Source organism: Danio rerio, chromosome 3 (genome assembly GCF_049306965.1).
Source record: "Danio rerio strain Tuebingen ecotype United States chromosome 3, GRCz12tu, whole genome shotgun sequence".
Classification (NCBI taxonomy): Eukaryota; Metazoa; Chordata; class Actinopteri; order Cypriniformes; family Danionidae; genus Danio; species Danio rerio.
Window position 1 is genome coordinate 36,508,406 of NC_133178.1, and position 24,190 is coordinate 36,532,595.

At 36.7% G+C, this 24,190-nt stretch overlaps 1 protein-coding gene and 1 long non-coding RNA gene across 8 annotated transcripts in view; one reads left to right on the top strand and one right to left on the bottom strand.

Moving 5' to 3' along the window:
- The window catches only part of LOC108182894 (uncharacterized), a 63,021-nt gene extending 52,309 nt beyond the window's left edge, over positions 1 to 10,712 (bottom strand). For 2 of the 7 annotated variants that reach the window (XR_012401120.1, XR_011010592.2), the window contains exons 1-3: positions 10,658 to 10,712; positions 1,136 to 1,191; positions 896 to 970 (exon numbers count right to left, since the gene is read on the bottom strand). This is a non-coding gene — a long non-coding RNA (uncharacterized lncRNA). Of the gene's footprint in view, positions 1 to 895; positions 971 to 1,135; positions 1,192 to 1,266; positions 2,818 to 10,501; positions 10,559 to 10,657 lie in introns of those variants that run through there. The other 5 variants (XR_012401118.1, XR_012401122.1, XR_012401119.1 and 2 more) reach the window with 5 other exon arrangements.
- A 137-nt stretch (positions 10,713 to 10,849) lies between these two features.
- gosr2 (golgi SNAP receptor complex member 2) lies at positions 10,850 to 22,163 on the top strand. Its single transcript, NM_199688.1, is given in 6 exon segments — positions 10,850 to 10,914; positions 11,456 to 11,520; positions 15,779 to 15,887; positions 17,440 to 17,572; positions 17,683 to 17,823; positions 21,315 to 22,163. Coding segments are annotated over 6 exon segments (639 nt in total). The 5' UTR covers positions 10,850 to 10,885; the 3' UTR covers positions 21,477 to 22,163.
- Positions 22,164 to 24,190: the final 2,027 nt, after the last annotated feature.

Sequence of the window (24,190 nt, forward strand, 5' to 3'; positions counted from 1 at the left end):
GCTGACTAAAATCAAAAGTTTATCTGTATACACCCCATTTTTAACCTAAAGAATGACAATGTGCCCTAGCAACATAAACAGTGTAAAATTTTAGCGGATCACTAAAGACTAGAAACAAGTGCAAAGACTAGAAACTGCAGCTGGTGTCCACACACAAACTCATCCCTTGACTTTAGGTGTGTGTGAGTAAGAGAGAGAGAGAGAGAGAGAGAGAGAGAGAGAGAGAGAGAGAGAGAGAGAGAGAGAGAGAGAGAGAGAGAGAGAGAGAGAGAGAGAGAGAGAGAGAGAGAGAGAGAGAGAGAGAGAGAGAGAGAGAGAGAGAGTGAGTGAGAGTGTGTGTGTGTGTGTGTGTGTGTGTGTGTGTGTGTGTGTGTGTGTGTGTGTGTGTGTGTGTGTGTGTTCTTTTAGCAGTGTTGTTCGGCCTTGCAGCTCACACTTTACTAGGATTTGGTCTCCTCATGATCCTGACAGAGTGACTGAAGTCTGGGAAAACTGCGAGGGAGGATTTCCCATGAGCCTTGGCATAGTGTTAAAGAAACACCTGTAGGGTTCAACCCCAAAGCTTCACTCCACTCAGATCATAAAACACACTTCTCAACATGTACTGAAACCGCATTTGCAATCAAACATATAGACCAATGATCACAAAACAGCCCATTTGGTGCCTGTGTGATCAGATCAAGTTTCAAACCCAACCTCTATTAACAGTGAAAACAAGAGTTTCCCAGACTGTTGAACAAGAGCTCTGCAGATAACGGCAGATTGGAGTCCTTACTCCTCTGCTCCTCACATCAACATTCACTCTTTTTTCATATGCATACAAAACATGTGTTCACCTAAACATCTCATGTGATTACAGCTTTTTCTTTCCCAAGCCTATCAGTACTGAACCCACCTGCGTTCTTTCTGTGGAGAGTCTGCCATCTGCACTGCAAGGCTATGAAAAATCTGTCGATTTTGATGTTTACACCTGCAAACACAAAACAGTTAGCATTATAAAACAAAGAGAAACAGATTCAAAATGCAACATGTACTATTATAATAAATAAATAAATGTGCTGTCTGTTTTTATTCATTCATTCTCCTTCAGCTTAGTCACTTATTTATCTGGTGTCGCCACAGAGGAATGACCTACCAACTATGCTGCCATATGCTTTATGCAGCGGATGTCCTTCCAGATGCAACCCTGCACTGGAAAACACATAAACACACTCTCATTGACACATGCACGCATATACTACAGCCAAATTAGCTTACACAATTCACCTTTAGCGCATGTCTTTGGACTGTGGGGGAAACCGGAGCACCCGGAGGAAACCCACACCAACACGTGGAAAAACAGGCAAACTCCACACAGAAATGCCAAATGGTCCAGCCAGGACTCAAACCAATGACCTTCATGCTATGAGACGACAGTGCTAACCACAAAGCCATCATGCCATTTGTTTTTATGTATTTAAACAGTGTATGTAAACTATTTATTTACTGTAGGATTTTTCCTCCCACATTTTCTGTGCCAATTTCTATGATGTTAGGGACTTCACCATGTTTGTTTCTGTATTCTTTATTTACAGAAAAGGTGTTTATATACATATAGCCTAAAAGTATGATAAAAGTATATGCATAATCTTAACCATTCATTCATTTTCCTTCAGCTTAATCCCTTATTTATCAGGGGTCGCCACAGAGGGATGAACCGCCAACTATTCCATCATATATTTTAAAAAGCGAATGCCATTCCAGCCACAACCCAGTACTGGAAAACACCAATACACACTCATTCGCACACTCATACACTACAGCCATTTAGTTTACTTAATTCACTTATACTGCATGTCTTTGGACTGTGGGGGAAACCGCAGCAGAGGAAACCCATGCAAACATGGGGAAAACATGCAAACTCCACACAGAAATGCCCAGTCAGGACTAGAACCAGCCACCTTCTTGCTGTAAGTAGACAGTGCTAACTACTGAGCCACCGTGCCACCGTGACTTAACCAGTAAAAAAATAAGAGCAGTCTTTCATGGTCATCCATGTATTGATGCAGGAATGCAAACTTGTCACCATTTGTTTTACACCAAAAATAAACACTGAACACATTAAATAGCTGGAATTGAATTAAATATATACATTTGGTTCACTGAAGAATGTATTACACAAACTAACAATAGCAAAAAAAAGTTGACCCCTGATTGGGGGGGTTGTTGTGGGGGGCAACTGAATTATCTTATTTTTAATGTGACACGGTGGCTGAGTGGTTAGCACTGTTGCCTCACAGCAAGAAGTTAGCTGGTTCGAGTCCTCTGAGAGCTCCAGTTCAAAGACACGCGCTATAGGTGAATTAGATTAACTAAACTGACTGTTTGGAATGGGTGTTTCCCAGTTCTCAATTTTGGGTTGGAAGGACATCTGCAGTGTAAATCATATGACGGAATAGTTGGCGATTCATTCCTCTGTGGTGACCCTGATAAATAAGGGACTAAGCTGAAGGAAAATGAATGAATGACTATGTTCATTTAAATATTTGTGTTGGAATAGCATGATGGAATTGTGTAGAACACAATATTTTTACAGTGCACCAAAAAGGATAGTGATATGCAAGCTGCTTGTTTTATTTATTTAAAAACAAAATCAGATTATTTCAGAAAAGGACTACCAAGTTACTGGGTTCCCCTTTATTTTCCAAATGCTTTTTTTTCATTAAACAAGAAAAAAAAGTCAGGTTTTCATATGTCCCCTTTAAGCATTTGCATGAATGTCGTAGCACAACAGGTCATCAGGGTCATTTAACAAATCAGAAACCTGACAAAACCCCCTGCCTCTGGTTCACAGGTGTGTGTGTGTGAGTGTGTGATGGAAGAAGGTTGAACGATGCTCTGTCGCTGCAGGACAGATGGCTTTGACACATGTAACCTCTGAAAATATGATGGAAAACATCAACCAGCTACATTGCTCTCAATCTACTTCCTCTTCCTAGAATAATCATCCCAGACCTCCATTTCTCAAGACTTGCTGTCTGCTCATCTCCCTCCCTCTCGCTCTTTCCCTGAATATCCCGATTGGCCTCGGGAGCTGTTATGACAGTAAGGATGGAGTGCACGATGAGCAAGAAGGAGCATGAAGATAGATAGTGCTGGGGGCGAGCTGGATGGATGGAGAGAGACGGGAGTTAAGAAAGGGGCACTGTTTTAGAAAGGTAGCCTGGAGAGACAGACTTCAACCGCTATTCGGCCTCTGTTCAGAGCTGCCTGTCTCATCCACCACACTAATGGTTTGGGGGGGTAAACATCAACACCAGTCAAAACAGGTAACTGCCGTGATCTTCTTGAGTAACACATAAACACACACACAGGCACGTATGCACACACATACACCTACAGACACCCGTAATTACACACACACACCTGACCACAGCACACGTCTGAGAGAGAGAGAGAGAGAGAGAGAGAGAGAGAGAGAGAGACGAGAGAAGAGAGAGAGAAGAATGACTAGGCCATTATTATTCATTAATTTTCTTGTTGGTTTAGTCCCTTTATTAATCAGGAGTCGCCACAGCTGAATGAACCACCAACTTATCCAGCAAGTTTTTATGCAGCAGATGCCCTTCCACCCGCAACCCATCTCTGGGAAATATCCACACACACATTCACACACACACTCATACACTACGGACAATTTAGTCTACCCAATTCACCTGTACCGCATGTCTTTGGACTGTGGGGGAAACCGGAGCACCCGGAGGAAACCCACGCGAATGCAGGGAGAACATGCAAACTCCACACAGAAACGCCAACTGAGCCGAACCAGCGACCCAGCGACCTTTGTGCTGTGAGGCGACAGCACTACCTACTGTGCCACTGCTTCGCCGCTATTCTTATTATTTACAATATTTTAATTGCCCTGTTATGGCAATTATGTTTGTACTTAACAATAAAATCAATTCATTTCATGTTTATTATAGTGCTTTTACAATGTAGATTGAGTCAAAGCAGCTTAACATAGTAGTTTAAGTAAATTAAAACTGTGTCAAAATGGTTAAATTGTTAAAACTTTTCCAATAAATCTAAATGTTTGCGCTTAATATTGTTGCCTTTTATTGAATTTTATTTTTAATACGGTTTTTATTGAATGAGATGTCTCATTTTTGCATTACAATGTCTATAACATTTGCAAACAATTGTGAAATAAAGGTGCAATAATGTTCAAACATCATTTAGCATAACATGTATTTATGTAAATACAAACATAATATACTTATTAAGACCTGCACTTAAATAAAATAATAGTGATCACACAAATTAGATTTAAGATGTTTAAAGTTGCTGCAAACAGTTGCAAAGTTTTTAAAATAAAAAATAATCTGTGTTTTAAGTGGTTGCAATGATCCTATTTTTTTGGCCCACATCTGGTATTGAATAATATACTGTCACTCTGATAAACAGTAATAAGCAATTATAAAAATAATGATAACCTATGGATAAAAGGTCAACCAGGTGGTTATGATGCCTGTTATGCCATCGAAAGTTTCTTGTTCTGAAATAAGACAATTTTTTGGCACATAACCTTAAACTGAATGAAAAGGTCACAGTTTACAATGTTTCATTAGTTAATGTATTTACTAACAATAACTAACGAACAATACCATCCTAATCACATCATAATCTTTAACATTTACTAATGCCCCATTAAAATCCAAATTCATGCTTGCATTAGATAATGTGAACTAACAATAAACAACTGTATTTTCATTATATAACATCTAACATGAACAAATACTGTAATAAATGTATTGTTTATCATTTGTTTAATTAAGTAAATGCATTAAATAATACCTTATGGTAAAGTGTTACCAGTGAACATGATATATAAAAAACCCTGTGCACTACTCAATATTCTTTTTCAACTTGAAAAAAAGCTATTTTTCCTTTGATCCATATATACTTTTATATTTTAAAAACTTTTCAGTAACTACAAAGGTTGCATGAAAGTACATTTAGAAAGTAGCTGCACAGTAAAAAATGCTGGCTTGCACACAGTTGCTTCATGTTGTCCCGACATAAATTATTAAGTTAACTTTAGTTTTTACAGATTTAAGGTAACATAAAAAAATTAAGTTGTCCCCCAAAAAATTAAGAATTGTGTTGGTTCAACTCTTTTTTTTTAATAAGTCGTTTGAACAACTAGCAAAAGTAATTTTGGATTGTACAGTAACAACATTCATGAGAACTTTCAGAATGCACAAAAAATTCACTGCCACATTTTCATGAATGAAAAAAAATGTTAGTACAAATTATTTAACTTTAAATATAATTGACCAAAAAATATCAAGCAAGTTTTCTAATAAAACCCAGTTAAATAGCCTGATCTAAAGCAGAGGTACCCAAATTTTTCTGCATGAAGGGCCAAAAAATAAGTATAATTGAGAGCTGTGGGCCGAAGATAAATATACAAAACTATTTTACATCAAAGTTGCCATGGGTAATTTCCTAATTTATTTCCTAATGTTTATAAACAAACAGAAAAAAAATACTTTGAATAATATTACCTAATGCAGTGTAGCATTTTTCATTATAACTACTGCAATAAAAACAAACATAAACAAACACATTTTTAACACAGTGGAGTTGCTCAATCCTGAATACATTAGTCAAACAGAATGCCTTTGCCTTGATTTGCTCATAGTCCTCTATCCGTCAAGGGACAGTATGTACATTTAAACAAAATCTAATTAATTGACACCATTTAAATTGAAATGTTTAATTTCATTTAGCTTTTTTGTGGCTTAACACTGAAAAAAAAAAGGTTATAATCAAATTGAAATTACAATCTCTAAACCATCCCTATCATTCTCCCTCTTTTCTCAAATGGTATGGCGGACCAAATCGAAGGTTACCATGGGCCAACTTTGGCCCACGGGCCCTAGTTTGGGCATCTGTGACCTAACATGTATGTCTGGTATATAAAACCCAATTCAACATGAACAATTTAAAGAGGTATGAAGCATGTACCTGGAAAAATATCCTTAAAAGTTTTTATTTTTTTCATTTCAAACTACTTATTCTTTCCCACACTCATAGTCAATCTCTAAAGAATGTGATGATGACATTGTTGAGGTTTAACCACAGGCAAAGCAATAACCAATGAAGCGTAATCAACGTCACTTTCCTCCACTCGTTGGCTTCAAACTGTGATGAACAGGTCAACAAACAAACACCTCGTCTGTCTGTCTCTCTTGTGGAAATTTTGATATCATTATTTTTGTGTCTGTGTCTCCGGGCATGGGAGGCACCAGATCTGACTAGTGTGTTCTGATACAGGGCTGCGGAAACCACCATAATTAGACAAAACTGAGACGAGCGAAAGGAGTTGACAAAATCTAGCCCCAAGAGTTTTTGTCATTATGTTCTTCCTGTCACTGATGCTCCATCAAGGGATGAAAGTCGACACACCTTCCCCCAGGCCTCAAGCTGGAACCATACCATAAGAGCAGTGGTATTTTGCTTTCATAAAGCTACAATTGCTGCATGATTCATGTTTCACAGTAATGATGAATGGGATTGAGGGTTACATTAATAGCTGTCATTTAATGGGCTTTATGAAACAAATTTCTGAATGTAGAGATCATATAGGAAAAAATAGTCTCATTCACATTGTTTAAGAATAAAGCTGGCAGCTAATTGCCATGCATGTGCTAATCGAAACATTCAGTTCTGTCAAAAAAAAAGCTAACATTGTAGTGGTAAATACAATGATATATTTTTTTGTACAGGGACTACATTTTGTGGGGCTCAGCCACAAAATCAGCTCCCAGAACTCCCAGCAATTTGTTATGCTGTGTGTCTATTTTCTGTCACTACATTAGATGCTGAAATAAAGTGTTAGTAACAGAATTAAAATGTAATGCAATGTGTTTTCATATAGCGCATTTATCATGTATGTCCATACACCCAAAGCACTTCACAATCACCAGTGTCCAGTATCCACTTGGATAATGCGACGGCAGCCACAGGACAACAGTGCCAGTGCGCTTACCCCACACCAGCTATAGGTGGAGTGGAAAGAGGATGGCCATTATCGGTAATGGCCGATAGAGAGAATTTGGCCAGGACACCGAGGTGACACCTAGGGTGCACATTATACATTGACGATTGGGGCGTAATTTTTTTTTTGGTAATATTAGTTTTTGTAATACATGCTTCAGTGAATCAAATATATGTTTTAATTTAAATTACATCTAACTTATTAATAAACCATATTTAAGTTTTTAGTGTTTTGTGGGATATTTAGTGTATTCTGACCTACAGTATCCGGTTAGCTACTTCTGAGGTTACTGTAAGGGTGCTTTCACACCTACACTTTTGTTTCAGAACGTGTCTCGTTTGCCCAGCTAGCGCGGTTCGTTTGGCATATGTGAACAGGGCAATCGCGCTCTGTTCCGCGCCAAAGTAATCGCTCCGAGATCGCTTGAATGAGGTGGTCTCGGCTCGATTGAAACGAACCCTGGAGCGGTTCGATTGCAGTGAGAAAGCGATCCGATCCGAGCACGGTTATATCACAGTATTTTATGGATATGTAATAGGCTTAGAAGAGAGAATTATGAGTAGGGCGGGAAGTTTCGCGAATCTCCGGATGCCCGCAAACGAGTGATGATTTCCCGGTAATCTCGTGTCTCCCTCCCGGTCCTCAAATAGGCATCGTCGCGCACCCTTCTCCCCCTTCACCCCTCCCCACCGCGTCTCTCCTCAGAGACGTCGCGCGCGCGCTCCCTGTCAATCACCACCAAACCACCACCTCTCCTGACAGCTGAGCGGGACGCTGCAAAATAAACCCTGACACTCTGACCAATGTGAGGAGAGTTTACTCGCACGTGACTTGTTTTAGCTCTTTTGGTCCGATTAGAAATTTTGCAGTGTAAAAGCGAACCACTCTAAGAGCAAAGAGCAACAATGTAACAATTGTATTTCTGTTTCGGAACAACTGAATCGATTCACAGGTGTGAAAGCACCCTTAGTCAAACTATGCATCTAATTTGACTTTACTTTTAGGCTATATGTAGACACAAACAGCTATTTTTAGTTCTTGTGAACAGTTACGTTGTCTATTGGTGCTCCCGATCTGCCGATTTCAAACTGTTGATAGAGTTTTTTTCTGGCGGACTGATTGGTGCAATTTTTTATTCACAATATGAACAATTATAAGGGTGGTTATTTGTAAATTATTAATTAAATTTTTTCTATCAATTTTAATTATTACCATTATTATTTAAATACAAGAGCGAAGCAGTGGCGCAGTAGGTAATGCTGTCGCCTCACAGCAAGAAGGTCGCTGGGTTGCTGGTTCAAGCCTTGGCTCAGTTGGCGTTTCTTGGAGTTTGCATGTAGCTGAAAAGAGCTGACCCCCCTGTACATGTTGCTTTGGTGTCCTTCACGGGGGAACAAGCCTTAATTAGGAGGGTCTAACCCCCCAAACCCCCCTGTAATCTGTACTCTGGTCACACCCCTACACTTTTACGAAAAGTGCCATGGGATTTTTAATGACCACAAAGAGTCAGGACCTTGGTTTAACAATTTATCTGAAAGATGGCACTTACTAACAGACCAAAGGTTGAGCGCCACCCTGGTGGCCTCACTAACACAACTTCCAACAGCAACCTAGTTTTCTCACGTGTTCTTCCATCCAACCACTAAATAGGCTCAGCTCTGCTTAGCTTCAGTGAGAAACCGGTCTTGGGCTGCAAGGTGATATAACTGTGATCATATCAAGTGGCCATATATGGATGTGGCCAAAATCAAGCTTTGAATCTTCAGGCATATTTTAAAATTGTCTAAAAACTTAGCAATTAGCCGTTATAAATCACAAAAGAAAAATAAAGAAAAATGAACCCAACAATTTTTCACGTTTCATTAAAATCATTAAAGTCATTTGTAGTGTGTCAGAATCTGAACTAAAAAAAAAAAAATCAGGATTTTATATTTTGTCTTACGGTCAAACTTTGAGACACAATTCGACAAAAGAAGATGTGATGAACGTCCACATTGCCTTTTTAGCCCCTGGAGGGACCAACTCAATTTCCTGGCAATTTATGCATTTTTGATCTAGTGGCTAATTTGCTAATTTGTATTTGTATGGTCTCATTTGTACATTTAAGTAAAAATTGCTCAGGGCTGAGGTTTGAGGGCATGCCTCCTTTTAAAAAGGTATTCTTTCATACAAATGAATTCACATGAATTTGAAAGAATTAGTCTACTTTTCTGACAATTCGTCAAATAGTTGGGTTTCCTTTTGAGCCTGGACTTAAACACAGGATTGAACTAGCAACAAAAACAGTATGAATGCCACAAAAGATTACAGCACTTTAATTAGGGCCAAGTTGTGGCAGGTACTCATGCACAACTCTATTCTATTTTTATGTACAAATAATGCAATTTGTGTTTTAGCACAGTAAATTGCAAAAGAAAAAGTGCACTTTAAAGTCTGTACGTAATCAAAATGTTTCCAATGTTTATGTTGCTAGCCCACACTGTTATTCTCTAGGAGATTATTAATCTGTGCAAGCTAGTACACTGAAAAAAGTTTGTAAATCAAATCTGGCCATTTGCTTCCACATTTAGAGTGGTGGTTGGTTGTTGATCGATCAGATATGGTTGCGGCAGGAAGTTAACGAGAATTATTTATATATTTTATAAAATTTCCCATTAATTTTATTTTAGAAACATCTTCCCCTACCCCAACAGTAATGTAAAAGCAGTATTTATACTGAGTATTATTTATGTTAACTATTAAATTTCACAATAAATTTTATTTTCTTTAACGTCTACCCCTACCACAACCCTAAGGTAAAAATATCAATTATTGTCATACAGTGTCACAAAAATGATGCTATTTTGATGTGAGTACCTGCAGCTGTATCCTATATAGATTTTGCCACGGTAGTCCTTCTCTGTCAACATCAATTTAATGTTGTCCATAGTGAATTAATAGCAATACTCGTAAACACCCCCCTCTTACCCTTAGTTTGCTAGGAGGGAATGATGCCGTAAAAAAAGCCCTGTATCATACTCAATAATCATTTTCAGCTAGAAGAACATCAACAAACTGAAATATAAGTCTCTGCAACTTGGGGTTCATGCAGACTTTAAATACCAGGATGCTGCATTTATTTAACTGGGAAAAATGTGTACACACTATCTAGATTAGATAGGTGGATACAAGAAACATAAAATAAACTTTTTTAAAGTTCATACACAAGACGGTTGAGTTCATAGTTGACAAGTAACGTTGGCTTGAATATTGTATAAAGAGCAAGGACACAAGAACAGTAATTCATCTAGTAGTTCCTTAAAAAAACATCTCCTTCAAAGTTTTTCTACGGGGTTTATGGGGGGGGGGTCTTCAATTAATGACTAAAGTTGTCTAAGATGTTTAGCATAAATTTACACCCCAGACATTCTTATCCAGTTACTTATTCACATATGAATACATGTTGAAAAGATATTTTACCTCATGTGGCATTTTATGGTAGTTAATATTTTGGTCTTCATTCAAACTTTTTCAATCCTTTAACGAGAATAAAATACAAAAATCTAAATAAAAATTTATTTGTCTGATTGTTATGTCAGTAATCAAATAATTAGTTTACAAATAAGTCGTTTATACCTCGCCGCCGTAGACTGCTGGCGCTGTTCTCTGTCAAGCATAGGATTTGGTTTTTAGTCAGGCGGTCGGGAGGGCGTCTAAAAGAGGTCCTTTTTTCCGGTGACGTGTATTTTTGACAACGATATGTGAAACTAAACGAAACGGAAACAATAAAACATTGCATAACTTTCGATTAAAGCTTTTTAAAGCTGTTTTTGTTTATGCTGGTGTCTCTGACCGTCATTGAAGATGGAGACGCTTTACCATCAGACCAATAAGTGAGTTTATGATTATGATGATGATTGCTTTATTGGCTTTAATAGTTATCAGAACTATTCATTGTTTACGTAATTATACTAAATGTTGAGAGTTTTCATTATTTCTAATTAATATCTCACAAATAAAAGTCTCTTTAATCGCTTGTAAATGTCATAAGCTGATTTGAACTGAGAGCATCCGTTAACTACACAAATAGCTTCCTGTGTTCTTCATGTGTAAGACTAGTATTGATTATTAGCTGATATAACAGCTTATTATAGCTTGTCAGCTGGTCAATTTACTTATTGTTTCTTCAAACTATTAGTAGGCTCAATGGTGTGTAATTTTAGCATCAGCCTTAACAGCAGATGCGTCCTTTGAATTAGTGGGTATATATATATATATATATATATATATATATATATATATATATATATATATATATATATATATATATATATCTGAAATGCTCCCTAACGACACTGAATAATGACTGTCATAATGTATTTTATATAATAAACACTCTCTCTATTCTCACTTATCATTGTCTTTAACTTCCAGACAAATTCAGGAGGTTCAGTCTCAGATGGGACGCCTTGAGAAAACAGACCGACAGTCAGTCCACTGTAAGTCTCTGTGTTTATACTTACAATAGCTTGAAAATCCTCAGTACCACAGAGACTAAATGATAAAAACAAACGTAATTATGCTCAGATATGGCCAGTTTGGTGTATGAATATGAATATAACCTTAAAGGTGCCTCATCCCACCCAGGATATCATTATCCTTTCGGGACTTTTGTTTTATGCCAAACCCCTTAATTAATCACATTATGTATTCATAGAGTATTATATTATTGTAGAGCATAATTGAAAGATTGCCAAAATAGCAAGTTGTTTAAAATCGTTGGAATTACTTGAAATTACCCCGTGATGGGGAAATAAATCAGATCTGTTGCAAAAATACAGTATATTCAATTCAGACTATCTGATATGGATCAATTGTCAATTGATTAATTGTGTATTAGGTAGCAAAAAGTAAACAATTACTACCTATCTCTAATCTGATATCAGATGAAGATATTGTAAACATTAACATAATGATGTCATTAGTCTTGAGAAATGTGCTATGCAACTAATGATATACTTATAAAAACTGACTCGTGGATGATTATTGGGCAAAGAACCACCTGTTCTGACGCTTGAAAAGATGTTTGAAAATGGTGAACTCATTGTCATGTTCAAGAAACTAGATTGAGATTATTTGAGCTTTGTGACTTCAATGTGGTCTGCAGCAATACTCAAGTAGACGACGATAAAAACAATGCTCATTTGGCATTAAAGGACCCAAGGTGTACCAAGAAAGTATCTTTCATTGGTCTAATGCGGTATGATTGTTGTTACTACAAATTCTGTTCCTATTGTTTGAATGTTGCCGCAGAAATTGAGACTCATCAGAACATCAGCCTTTTTTTAGTCCTCTGTTTTCCAATTTATGTCCTCAGTTTCCCTTTGTTAGCTGACAGAAGTCACTGATTTGCTCTTCTACTACTTCTGTAGCTCATCTGCTTCAAGGTGCAATTTTTTTAAGTGTCGAAAGATTCTCTTCTGCAGATCTTGGTTTTAACAAGTGAATGTTTGAGTTACTGTTGAACATATTCTCCTGTACTGGCATAAATCAAGCATTTTTTGCTCATAAAACTGCTGCTTACTAAATAATTCCACTCTTTTATGTTTTTGTTTTTTGGATAATTCTTTATAAACTCTATAGATGGTTGTGTGTGAAAATCCCAGTAGATCAACAGTTTCCAAAATACTCAGAGCGGCCTATCTATTTATTTCCCAATGTTGATGCTCATTTTGAACTTTAGCAGATCACCTTGACCTTGTCAAAATGCACTGATTTGCAGCAGTGTGATTGGTTTATATTTGACAAAGAAGCAAGTGTACCTAATAAAGTTGCCAATAAGTGTGCATTTTTATTCTCCCTATTTAGTTTTTACTGAGAGAAGCTTTTTTTATGCTGTATGTTTTTATAGTTATTATGTATTTGTAAATGTAAAATTTTTGTTTTTCTCCAAGTTCAATTGAAAAAAAAGTTTTGTATTTATTATATTGTTTGTGTAATGTTGAATCTAGATCTTCCATGAGAGCCTGTGATACTGATGTGGCAATAAACCTAAGTACAACCAAGTATTTCCTGTCATGTATCATTGTAATTAATGTAATTACAAGATGAGATATTTGCTGGCGGTGCACTGAGAAATTAGTTGTTTATGTGGCATTGCCCTTGTTTTGTTGATATTTAATCTCCACATGAATTTATATCGTCTCTTTTAAAAGATCAGAGAAAGCACACAAGCAACACTCATTTTTAATAACTCCACATATAACCAATCTAGATCAGTAAGCAACTATTTTAGGCCTTCTTTACACCAATATGCCTTTTAAAAATGTGTTTCCCACAACCCTCTATATGTGTTTTCCGTGATCATATCGCAAAAACATTTGGACCCCACTGTTTTCCACGTGATCACCTATATGTTAAACCACACACAAACTGGGTCAACCAATTATACATTAGCAGTCATCACGGTGCCACTGGCCAGCTGATTGCTGTAGAGAGCCAGGCTGGTGCCAGTGCAGGAAGGACAGGGAGGAGCGGTGGATGCTGGACATGAGGGTGGTGTGGTTTGTTGTGTATATGTGGGTTTGAGGTGGTGTTGTGGCTCATTGGTGGGTCTGAAGAAGATAACCGTTGCTGACCAATAGTGATGACATCATGTGAGATGTCATAGGCGGGAAGGATGCGTAACGTGCGCGTATGTCTGCCTGTGTGAGAGCCACTGTGAGATTGCATTGTCTCGGTGGGTGGGGGGTCAGGGCAGACTGCCTGAGTGATAAAACTTTCCCACCAGTCTGTGCTTCTCTCCAAGGAAGCTGCGCTCATTTTTAATCAGTGGATCTGCATGTCACTGCGCGATTTCCACTCTGGCTGTTTGTTTATTTTCACATCTTGCAAAGTACTGCAAATGTAATGAATATTAATATGCCATGGTGTGTGTGTGTTTATTTATAATATATATATTTATTTACACACACACACACACACACACACACACACACACACACAAATACCTACATGTATTCATGTTTTTTAATGTATTGATTTTTATTAATGAAATAATAACTCATATTTTACATGTACATTACATTTCCGGGTTTCTGCAAGTTTCTTGAAGTGAAATTTAAGACTTTTAAAGACCCTTTTAAGACCATTATAATTTAAATTTTAGACTTGTACAGGGCTAAACACTTTTTTCTTATTGGTTACTTCTGTAAATAGTTTTTTTTTTGTATTAATGGAAGATCATGTAAAGAGATGTGTTTCTTTAGTTTTCTTTCCATGCATAAGTAAAATTTTATTGGATAATTTGATGTAAAAATGTCAAACAGCAGTTGTAAATTGTATCTTTTTGCAATAAAAACAAATATAAAAAATGTTTTTAGATGAATTATTGGTGATTGGCTGTTTGCCCGATTGAGAAGCTTTACCTGGGAAAAGAAAAATTAAGACCTATTAAAAATGATTTGGACGCAGTGGCGCAGTAGGTAGTGCTGTCGCCTCACAGCAAGAAGGTCGCTGATTCGAGCCTCGGCTCAGTCGGGGTTTCTGTATGGAGTTTGCATGTTCTCCCTGTGTTTGTGTGAGTTTTCTCCGGGTGCTCCGGTTTCCCCCACAGTCCAAAGACATGTGGTACAGGTGAATTGGGTTGGCTAAGTTGTCCGTAGTGTACGAGTGTGTGTGTGGATGTTTCCCAGAGATGGGTTGCGGCTGGAAGGGCATCCGCTGTGTAAAAACGTGCTGGATAAGTTGGCGGTTCATTCCCTTCTGGTGATCCCAGATTAATAAAGGGACTAAGCCGACAAGAAAATGAATGAATAAAAATGAGTTAAGACTTTTTAAGGCCTAAAATTTTGTTTTTGAAATTTTAAACATTTTAAGATCTTGCGAACACTGCATTTGCTATCAGTGTTGTCTGATGTCTGATTTGTCAATCAAATCAGAATATAAAAAAAGATCTGTGTATATACGGTTGAAGTCAGAATTATTAGCCACCGTTTATTTTTTTCCCCAATTTCTGTTTAACAGAGAATTTTTTTTAACAAATTTCTAAACATAATAGTTTTAATTACTCATTTCTAATAACTGATTTATTTTGTCTTTGCCATTATGATGGTACATAATATTTTACTAGACATATTTTAAGACCCTTCTATACAGCTTAGTGACATTTAACGGCTTTACTAGGTTAATTAGGTTAACTAAGCAGGTTAGGGTAATTAGGCAAGTTATTGTATAACGATGGTTTGTTCTGTAGACTATCGAAAAAAAAAAGGGGCTCATAATTTTGACCTTAAATGGTTTTTAAAAAAATTAAAACTGCTTTTATCCTAGCTGAAATAAAACAAATAAGACTTTCTTTTTTTCCAGAAGAAAAAATATAATCAGACATTTTGTGAAAATGTCCTTGTTTTGTTAAACATTATTTTTTTCTCAAAGACAAATTACATATTGCTACACAGTTTGGTTTGGAACCAGCATGAATTAAATTGTTGTAAAGTTAGATACAATAGATTTAGATTTAAATTTCAAATAAATGCTGTTCTTTTAAACATTCCATTTACCCAAAAAATCAACAATAGCTGCTTTCTGAGCAGCAGATAATCATATTAGAAAGATTTAGATTATTAGAAAGATCCTGAGACACTGAAAACTGAAGATACTGTAAATTCAGTTTTGATCTTGTAAATTTGTGATGTGCTTAATATGATTGGTATTTGTTGTTTACTAATATATTCTGATCTTTGTGTTTTACTGCAGTACTGGAAAATGAGCTTCAAGCCAGAATTGATCAGATCTTTAATCAGCTGGAGCGCCTGGAGATTCTTGCCAGTAAAGAGCCACCAAACCGCCGCCAAAATGCCAAACTGTGAGTTTTAAAACTAAAACAAATCCACTATTAGCTTCATCAAGGATCCAATCCTTAGCTTTCTCAAAGAATAGCTAATTTCAGCAAAACATCCTTCCTGTCAGAAGATTCAGTCAAAATTCCTTTTGATCAGTAATCATTAACCACAAACATACAGCAGTTCAGTTATGTGGAAGCTGGACTATTGGAGTATTTGATAAAAGTGTACCTAAACGATATAGGTTCAAAGATCGGAAATTGAATGCGCTGCGCAATCAATTCTACCTTAAAAGTTGGCATGAAATGGAAGTCGAAATTGTCCTTTTTCCCATATCATGACATAGATCCAATTAAAATGATCCTGAAATGACGAAAAAAAATATAGGGCGGTGCATGGTTTTGTTCTTCGGTAACCAATCATTGGAAGATGCTACCAAAATGGAAAAAGACTGCACAAAAGTGAGACTATGCACTGATATCTCCATCCGAAAGGCATTCAACAGCACTACTATGTACAAATAAAAATAAACAGTGAATTTTGATTTCATGCCGACTTTTACCCTAAGAAGGTGGCGCACAGTTGCTTTGGCACGATTGTCCCTGTAGTAAATGCATATTGTAAGGTGTTTTGAATAAGAAAGCATCTGCCAAATGAAGACTAATGCCCCGTGGCGGTGAGATCCAGAGAAAACATTCCCTCTGCAGTCACGTCATCACCAGCATTCCTGCCGTGTGTGGCAAAGCCTGGCTAAAACACTGCACAAACACACCTGAGGCCAACACACCTGTTACTCACTCGCAAAACACTGAATTTCTGAAGGAACACACACTTCCTGTGTGTGTGTCAGTGTTCTCAAACACAAAAATGACATTATCTGTTCACATCCTGGGTTTGTGTTGGTAAGACCTATAATGTCAAGAAAGAGTTTAAATTGAAGAAATATAATTTTTATCTTGATTTTCCTTTTTGAACAATTAATTTATTTGAGAAGCAAAATGATTTATGAAATCAAGTTTTCTGAAAAATAAAAATAAAGTAAATTGTTTTACTTAAAGCTGCTACAGACTATAAGAAATTGATAATTTAAATTAATGTATCTTATTTAAATCTAGACCTTTTATGATTATTATTGTAATTGTTATAATTATTAAATTTATTATCTGTTTCTTTCTTTTTTGCCATTTATTTCTTATTTACTGTATATTTTATTATTTTTGATGTTCACATATTACATATCATATACATATTTAAAATCCTTTGTCAATACTGTACTAAATGTCATGTCAATAAAGCAACTTGAACTTGAGTTGAATTGAGAGAGAGATAGAGATACACACAACTTCATTCTAATTTGTTCTCTAAATATTATTTATTTTTGTAAAAGTATCAGAATAAAAATGTTTTGAAACTATGCATTTTATAATATGGTGCAGTAATCCCACAGTTTCAGCAAACAACTTCCTCTTCAAACTTCTTCAATGATATATAAACAAGTTGTTCACAAGTGTTGCATCAGCTGTAAAACCCTCAGGCTTTTTCTGAAAGAAATTCAGTGTGTTTTTCTTTGTGCAGCCGTGTTGATCAGTTAAAGTACGATGTGCAGCATCTTCAGACAGCCTTGAGGAACTTCCAGCACAGAAGATACGCTCACGAGGCTCAGGAAAGAGAACGAGAGGAGCTCTTGAGTCGAAGTTTCACAACAAATGTCAGTATAGACCACACACACACACACACACACACACACTCGTTCACTCATCAGTCTCCAAACACACAAAACGATAAGACTTTTGATGCCATTGTGTGCTTTAAATGCAGGACGCAGACACCTCAATCCCTATCGATGAGACTTTACAGTTCAATAGCAGTCTACAAAACGCTCACAGAGGAATGGATGATCTGTTGGGTTCGGGCTCCAGCATCCTGAATGGCCTGAGAGACCAGAGGAGCACACTTAAGGTGTGTGTGAGAGACACAGAATACAGGGCGGATTTCAGCCTAGAGCGGGAAGGAGGGGGATTTTTTTTTCATCTTCTTATCAGGGTGTTTCTAAACATTTCAAATAGTGCTTGACTGATTGTTGATAAAAGTGCTGATGACTGATATAATAGGCTTTAATGATGGCAAACTCACATGTATACAAGATCCGTGAAACCGCATCTATTGGTAATTTTTTTAATTAAATAAATGACAGTAAATAATTTATGCACTCAATAGTAGGTGTTAAACATTTTAAACTTGACAATGTTTTAATTGTTTTAAAAGTTAATAATTTTATATTATCCGTGCTCGTGTTAATTTTAGTTAACATATTGGTAGTTGTTTTTTATTTCTATTTGTTTTTGGTAAAAAAAAAAAAAAAAAAAAAATATATATATATATATATATATATATATATATATATATATATATATAAAAAATAAAAATTCTAGACATCTCATCTGAAGTATACTGGGACTGTTATAAATGTCAAGCAAGCAGAACATACAGAGCAGTAGATGTTTGTGTTTTTGTTGTCAAATGGGAGAATGTGTATTTGTATACAGTTTTTATTAGTTTTTTTTTTTTTTTTTTTTTTTTTTTTTTGTAGTGCATATGCTACTCTCATAGTGTACAAATGTCAAAACAAAAAGTATTGTAATATGCATGGCAGGCCCATAGGGGACAGTGCCAATTTGTAAAGAAAGAAACGCACACAGTCCTGTAGTTCACAATTGTTGTTTTGGTTTTCAAGTAATCATATAATGCTTGTATACAAGCTGTGACCCAAATGGCACACTATACACTATGCACTTCTGCACTATGTACTTATGCTTTTATGGCTCATTTCCACTGACTGGTACAGTACGGTATGGTTTGGGTTGGTACAGGTCACATTTATCAGGCTTGTGTTTACACTACTAAGGGTACCCCTTTGGTGGGTGTGGTTTATGACAAAGTTTCAGTCGCATCATTCTCGCTCAAGAAAAGGTCTACAGTAAAGCTGTACGGGTTGATTACATATCATATGAAAAGCACTTCTCACAAAACAGACGCTTTATACATATAAATACTTGTGTATAAATGTTTATTAAAAACTTTTCTATAGGCAGGACTTGTTTATAACTGCAGTGTCAATGACAGCGCGAAATAGCCTACAGCAACGTCTGTAATTATATAAAATAAATAAATGAACATATATGAACACATACAGCCTCTTACAGTCTCTGATGTTACCAACTACAGAAAAACTACACACAGCATACATTTCGTCCTAAATTAGGTTCAAAAACAACACAAAATATTGCCTACAGTCAGTGAAAACCTCTCATCTGTCTCTGTACAGCAGCACATGCAACCTCTGTTACAGAGTCATACCATCAATCCCTGTTCATATTAGTCCAAAACGTGATGATAATAATTAAACAAGGGAGTTTGTTCACATTTGCTGAAGAAATACCGTTCTCCTTTTTTCCTGGCTTCTCCTTTTTTTCGCGCTTTATTCTCACGTTTGTCAGTGTCTAACATGATCGGGTTTCAAAAGCATGTAAATAATCAAGCGCATGTTATTATTATCAGCTCAAGAAGTTTGTTGTTTCAGACATAGACGCGCAATGAGCACAAGCAAAAAAGCGAAACCGCTCGCCCTCAGACTGGCTCGTAAAAAACTACAAGTCCCAGGGTAGATTCTGCTCTACTCCATGGCTTTGTGGCTGTTCATCAACACAATGACAAGGTTTGTTTGAGCCCGAATCAACCATGGCTCGTTATTATATATAATTCCGCTGTAATCTCTCGGCTGTGTATTTTAAACATGGCGGGTTTTTTGTTTTCATTCTGGCTTGTTGTGTAAGCGAATGATCTCTGTAAACCAATAGCGTTCAGCTGCGCGTCTAGCTCCGCCTTTTGGTACCCTTTTGAAAGGGTGACAAAAAAGTAGTATGGTACGGTACGCCTTTTGACAGTGGAAACAGCCATAAAAGCGTAACGAACTGTACCGTACCACTCAGTGGAAACGGGCTATAGTTTTTACTAAGCGGAAAGTCAAACTGTTTCCCTGATGATGTTTGACAATTGTCAAATTAGTGAAATCAATTACCAAACAACCAAATAATATCTGCCATGAGTATAACCACATTCACCATCGGGAGGTGGTATAATCATTCTAGGAGGAGAATTGTGCTTTCACAAAACAAAATAGATAAAGTTATCCAACATGTGTGCCCGATAGCTTAGACTCTTCCGCTACATAAGCAAAGCTGCTGTCATTGATTGTATCCATCAATCCACACTTCTTTTTAATGGTTGAATAAGTGCATCATCCGGGTATTTAAAGTGAACTTATTATATTAGTTTTCAGTGTGATTGCACTACTTACACTATTTATACTACATGCCCATACACATCATGCACATAACATTAGCATTTTCCTTCATATTGTTTACATGAAGGTGAAAATGATAGAATTCTCAAAAACGTATAACTTCGAAACCTGCTTTCAAAAAATAGCATTGTAAGTCTGCCACAAACATTGATGATATGTAAATAAATGGGCTAAACTCTTTAAAAAATAACTGTAAATCAGTGGCTCTTTTTATATTCCCTACATGCATTGACCAAATAGACTAGTGTGTTACACTTTTTTTTTAATTGTTTATTTAATTGTCTTACGTTGGCATTGTAAGCATATGATTTAAAACATATTTATATACTTTTTTTGGTCAAACATTTGTTTTTTAATACCTCAAAGCATGTCATCGTCTGCGTCCCCCTTAACTATGGCGGGTCGTGAAAAGGGTTGAGCTGATAAACGTGAGAAATCGAAAGAGATTTTCAAAATGCATCGTTATTCTCTTTTGGATCACTTCGCTTTTAACAGTAGATGGCACTGTATGCTTTACAAACAGCTCTATTCTGCTCATCTTACACCACTTGAACCTAAAATAATAATAACATTTTAATAAAGTGAGGAAAGTTTTAAGTGAATTACAAGAATGTTCATAATGAAGCTCCGGTCACACTGGACTTTTCTCCCCATAGACTTCCATTCATACGCACGCAAATGGATCAGACTTTAAACGCAAGGTCATGCGGCAAGTTTCGCAGTTCGTTGCGTTGGAAAGTTAAATCTTAGTGAACTCTGTACACCCAAAATAATTCCTCCAAAATCTGCAGATTTTTTACAAAATTCTCTGCAAAAATGGCAAAAAATGTCCACATATTCTGTCTGGCCCTACCTATTAGTCAGTTATCAATAACTGCAGTGGTCTAAGGTCACGCCTGCACATTTAGACACTGACTGTGTGTTTCCAGGGAGGAGTGTAAGCTCTTCCTGAAGCTCCTCTGATATCACGGAGCGTGAGAGTCTTTTGGGAAAATGGGGATGATATGTACGTTAGATATTCCTGTCAATGAATCTATTCCTCAAAGTATTTAAAAATATTGTAACTTCTTTTTTTTTTTTTTTTTAGGGCACACATAAAAAGATGTTGGATGTGGCGAACATGTTGGGTTTGTCGAACACGGTCATGCGTTTGATTGAGAAGCGAGCGTCACAGGACAAATTCATCATGATGGCTGGAATGCTGGCTACTTGTGTGGTCATGTTTCTGGTGGTGAAATACCTTAGCTGAACTTTTTCAGTTTTCTCTGATTCTGTCTCTTGATGGTGTCTGCAACTCATTCCGGTTTTCGTGGCACGTGCATCCCATCTGTGAAAAAAATGTACAGGTTTAAAGAAAAATCACACAACTGCCTATTGCAGGTGAACTGCCAGATCGTCTTCACAAATCTTTAGCATCTGTCTTAAAAAAAAAACATTGAATCCTTTCATAACTTTCCTCTCGGATTCTCAGATTTGTGTGACTGCTATTTATGTTGGAGTCTCTGCTAATCTATAAACATCAGCCTAGCCGCTAGGTGTGGCTGTTACTAGAATAGCAGCAGCGCTAATAGTCATTATTAATAGAATATTAAAAGACAATTGTTAAACTAGAGCAGGGGTGCTCAATCCTGTTCCCGGAGAGCTACATTACCTTCCTGCAGTATTCAGCTCCAACCTTGATCAAACACACCTGAACCAATTAATTAGGACCTGAAAAGCACTTGATAATTACAGGCAGGTGTGTTGGATAAGGGTTGCAACTTAAACGGGCTTGAGCACCCCTGGACTAGAGTATTGGTTTGTCATTTGGCTCTACATCGCCACCTTTTGGACAGCAAAAATGCTTTTTTGTACTGTGTTGTTCACGACTCTCTTCTAAGCTGTACATACAGATTTATTGGAAATGCTGTGCAATAAAGTCAAACACACACACATATATCCAGCTGCCCTCAAATGTAACTTACTTGTTTGATGCTGTTGTATTTTGAGTGTGTTCGGCAGCATCTAAGCAAGAGCCACAGCCTCTGGCCAACAGGAAATGAAACGTCTTATTGGACATCTGCTGCATGGATCTTGACGCTCTGTGTGCGGCTGTGCACACATTCACACATGGTGAGGACACCAGAAGCCTCTGCAGTGTCTTCCTGTGTCACTTCTACATCATGCTGGTGTTTGAAAATCATGTGCTTTTTATTATTATTATTATTGAGGTAATATGACAATGTTTACTTAAACCGCATGTATACACAACCGAACTTTTAAAAAAACTGAATGCCAACGTTTAGCATTTAGAAATATTACAAAATCATGCGCTGTTGATGAAAGAGTTGGGCAACAGGTAGCATAAATGGCTAGGACGAACTCAGTCCTGGAGGGCCGGTGTCCTGCACAGCTTAGCTTCCTTTTCCACGCCTGTATGAAAGTTTCTAGTATACCTTGAGAGAGCTTAATTAGCTGATTCAGCTATGTTTAATAGGGGTTGGATCTAAAATATGGAGGACAACAGCCCTCCAGGACACAGCCCTCTTTGGCTAGTACATCATTTCTCACTGTTCTTTTCTTCTGTTGAACACAAATATAGTATTTTGATAAATGTAGGAAAACAGCTGTCATCGAGATCCATGTTAGGTAAAAGAACACTACATTGACTGCTACTGAGTTTGAACATACTTAAAAATATCTTCTTTTGTTTTAGATTGGGGAAAAAAAACATACATTTTGGAAGCATTAAAGATGAGTAGATGAGTAAATTTTCCCTAAACTGTACCTTTTATTTTTGTTTTATAGCTAAAGGTGTTCATTTAGTTTTGGCTGTATGTAGTTGATTTGTAGCCAATGACTTGCAACATATGAATAAATGGGGTGTCATGGTGGCACAGTGGGTAGCCCGATCGCCTCGCAGCAAGAAGGTTGCTGGTTTGAGCCCTGGTTGGGTGAGTTGGCATTTCTGTGTGGAGTTTGCATGTTCTCCCTGTGTTTGCATGGGCTTCTTTCGGGTGCCCTGGTTTCCCCCACAGTTCAAAGACTTGTGCCATGGCTGAATTAAGCTAAACTGTTTTTGTACGTGTAAATGAGTGTATGGGTGTTTCCCAGTGTTGGGTTGTGGCTGGAAGGGCATCCGCTGCGTAAAACATATGCTGGATAAGTTGGCAGTTCATTCCACTGTGGCAGCCCCTGATTAATATAGGGACTAAGCCATAATTAAAATGAATAGACAAAGACCAGTTTCAGCAATTTGGATGGCATGAGTGGTCTTTGCAGATAATCCTAAATCTTTCAATTTAATACTATTTTTGAAGCAATATAATAATAATAATTCATTGTAAATTAAAAGTGTTGCAAATAATTAGAATCAGGGTTCATACACATTTTTTACAACTAATATTCCATGATTGTTCCATGACTATTTCAGGACATTCAAGTAAATTTTCATGACCTAATGTTTAATGTCTAATAATAATGAAAAACAATACATGTTTAAATGTATTAAAGCATATCATAAAACACAAAAAAATATTTAGATTGAATTTATTTTTTTATCAATTGTATGAAAGATTTATTTACAAAATGCTTACACATCACGGTGGTTCTTTCTCGCTGTGCCACCTCTGAAATTGAGAAGGAAAATGAGGAAAGGAAAATGAATGAATGCTTTGGCCAAAGACAGAAAAGAAGTAAAGACAACTAACCTATATTGAAGTTTACAGATATTTGTTGAACTAATTTCAATGATTTTTCAAAAGCTTTGTTGTTTTTTTTTTTTTTTTTTTTTTACTTTTCCAGGCCTGGAAAATGCCATGTCAGAATTCCATGACTTTTCCAGGTTTTCCATGACCGCATGAACCCTTTAGAAATGTACACCCATCAAGAAAGTGGACCAATGTTTTCAAGTTTTCAATCAACACATTTTTTACTCCTTTTTAACATTATAAATATTTTTCAATTTTGTTTTTTCCACTGTGT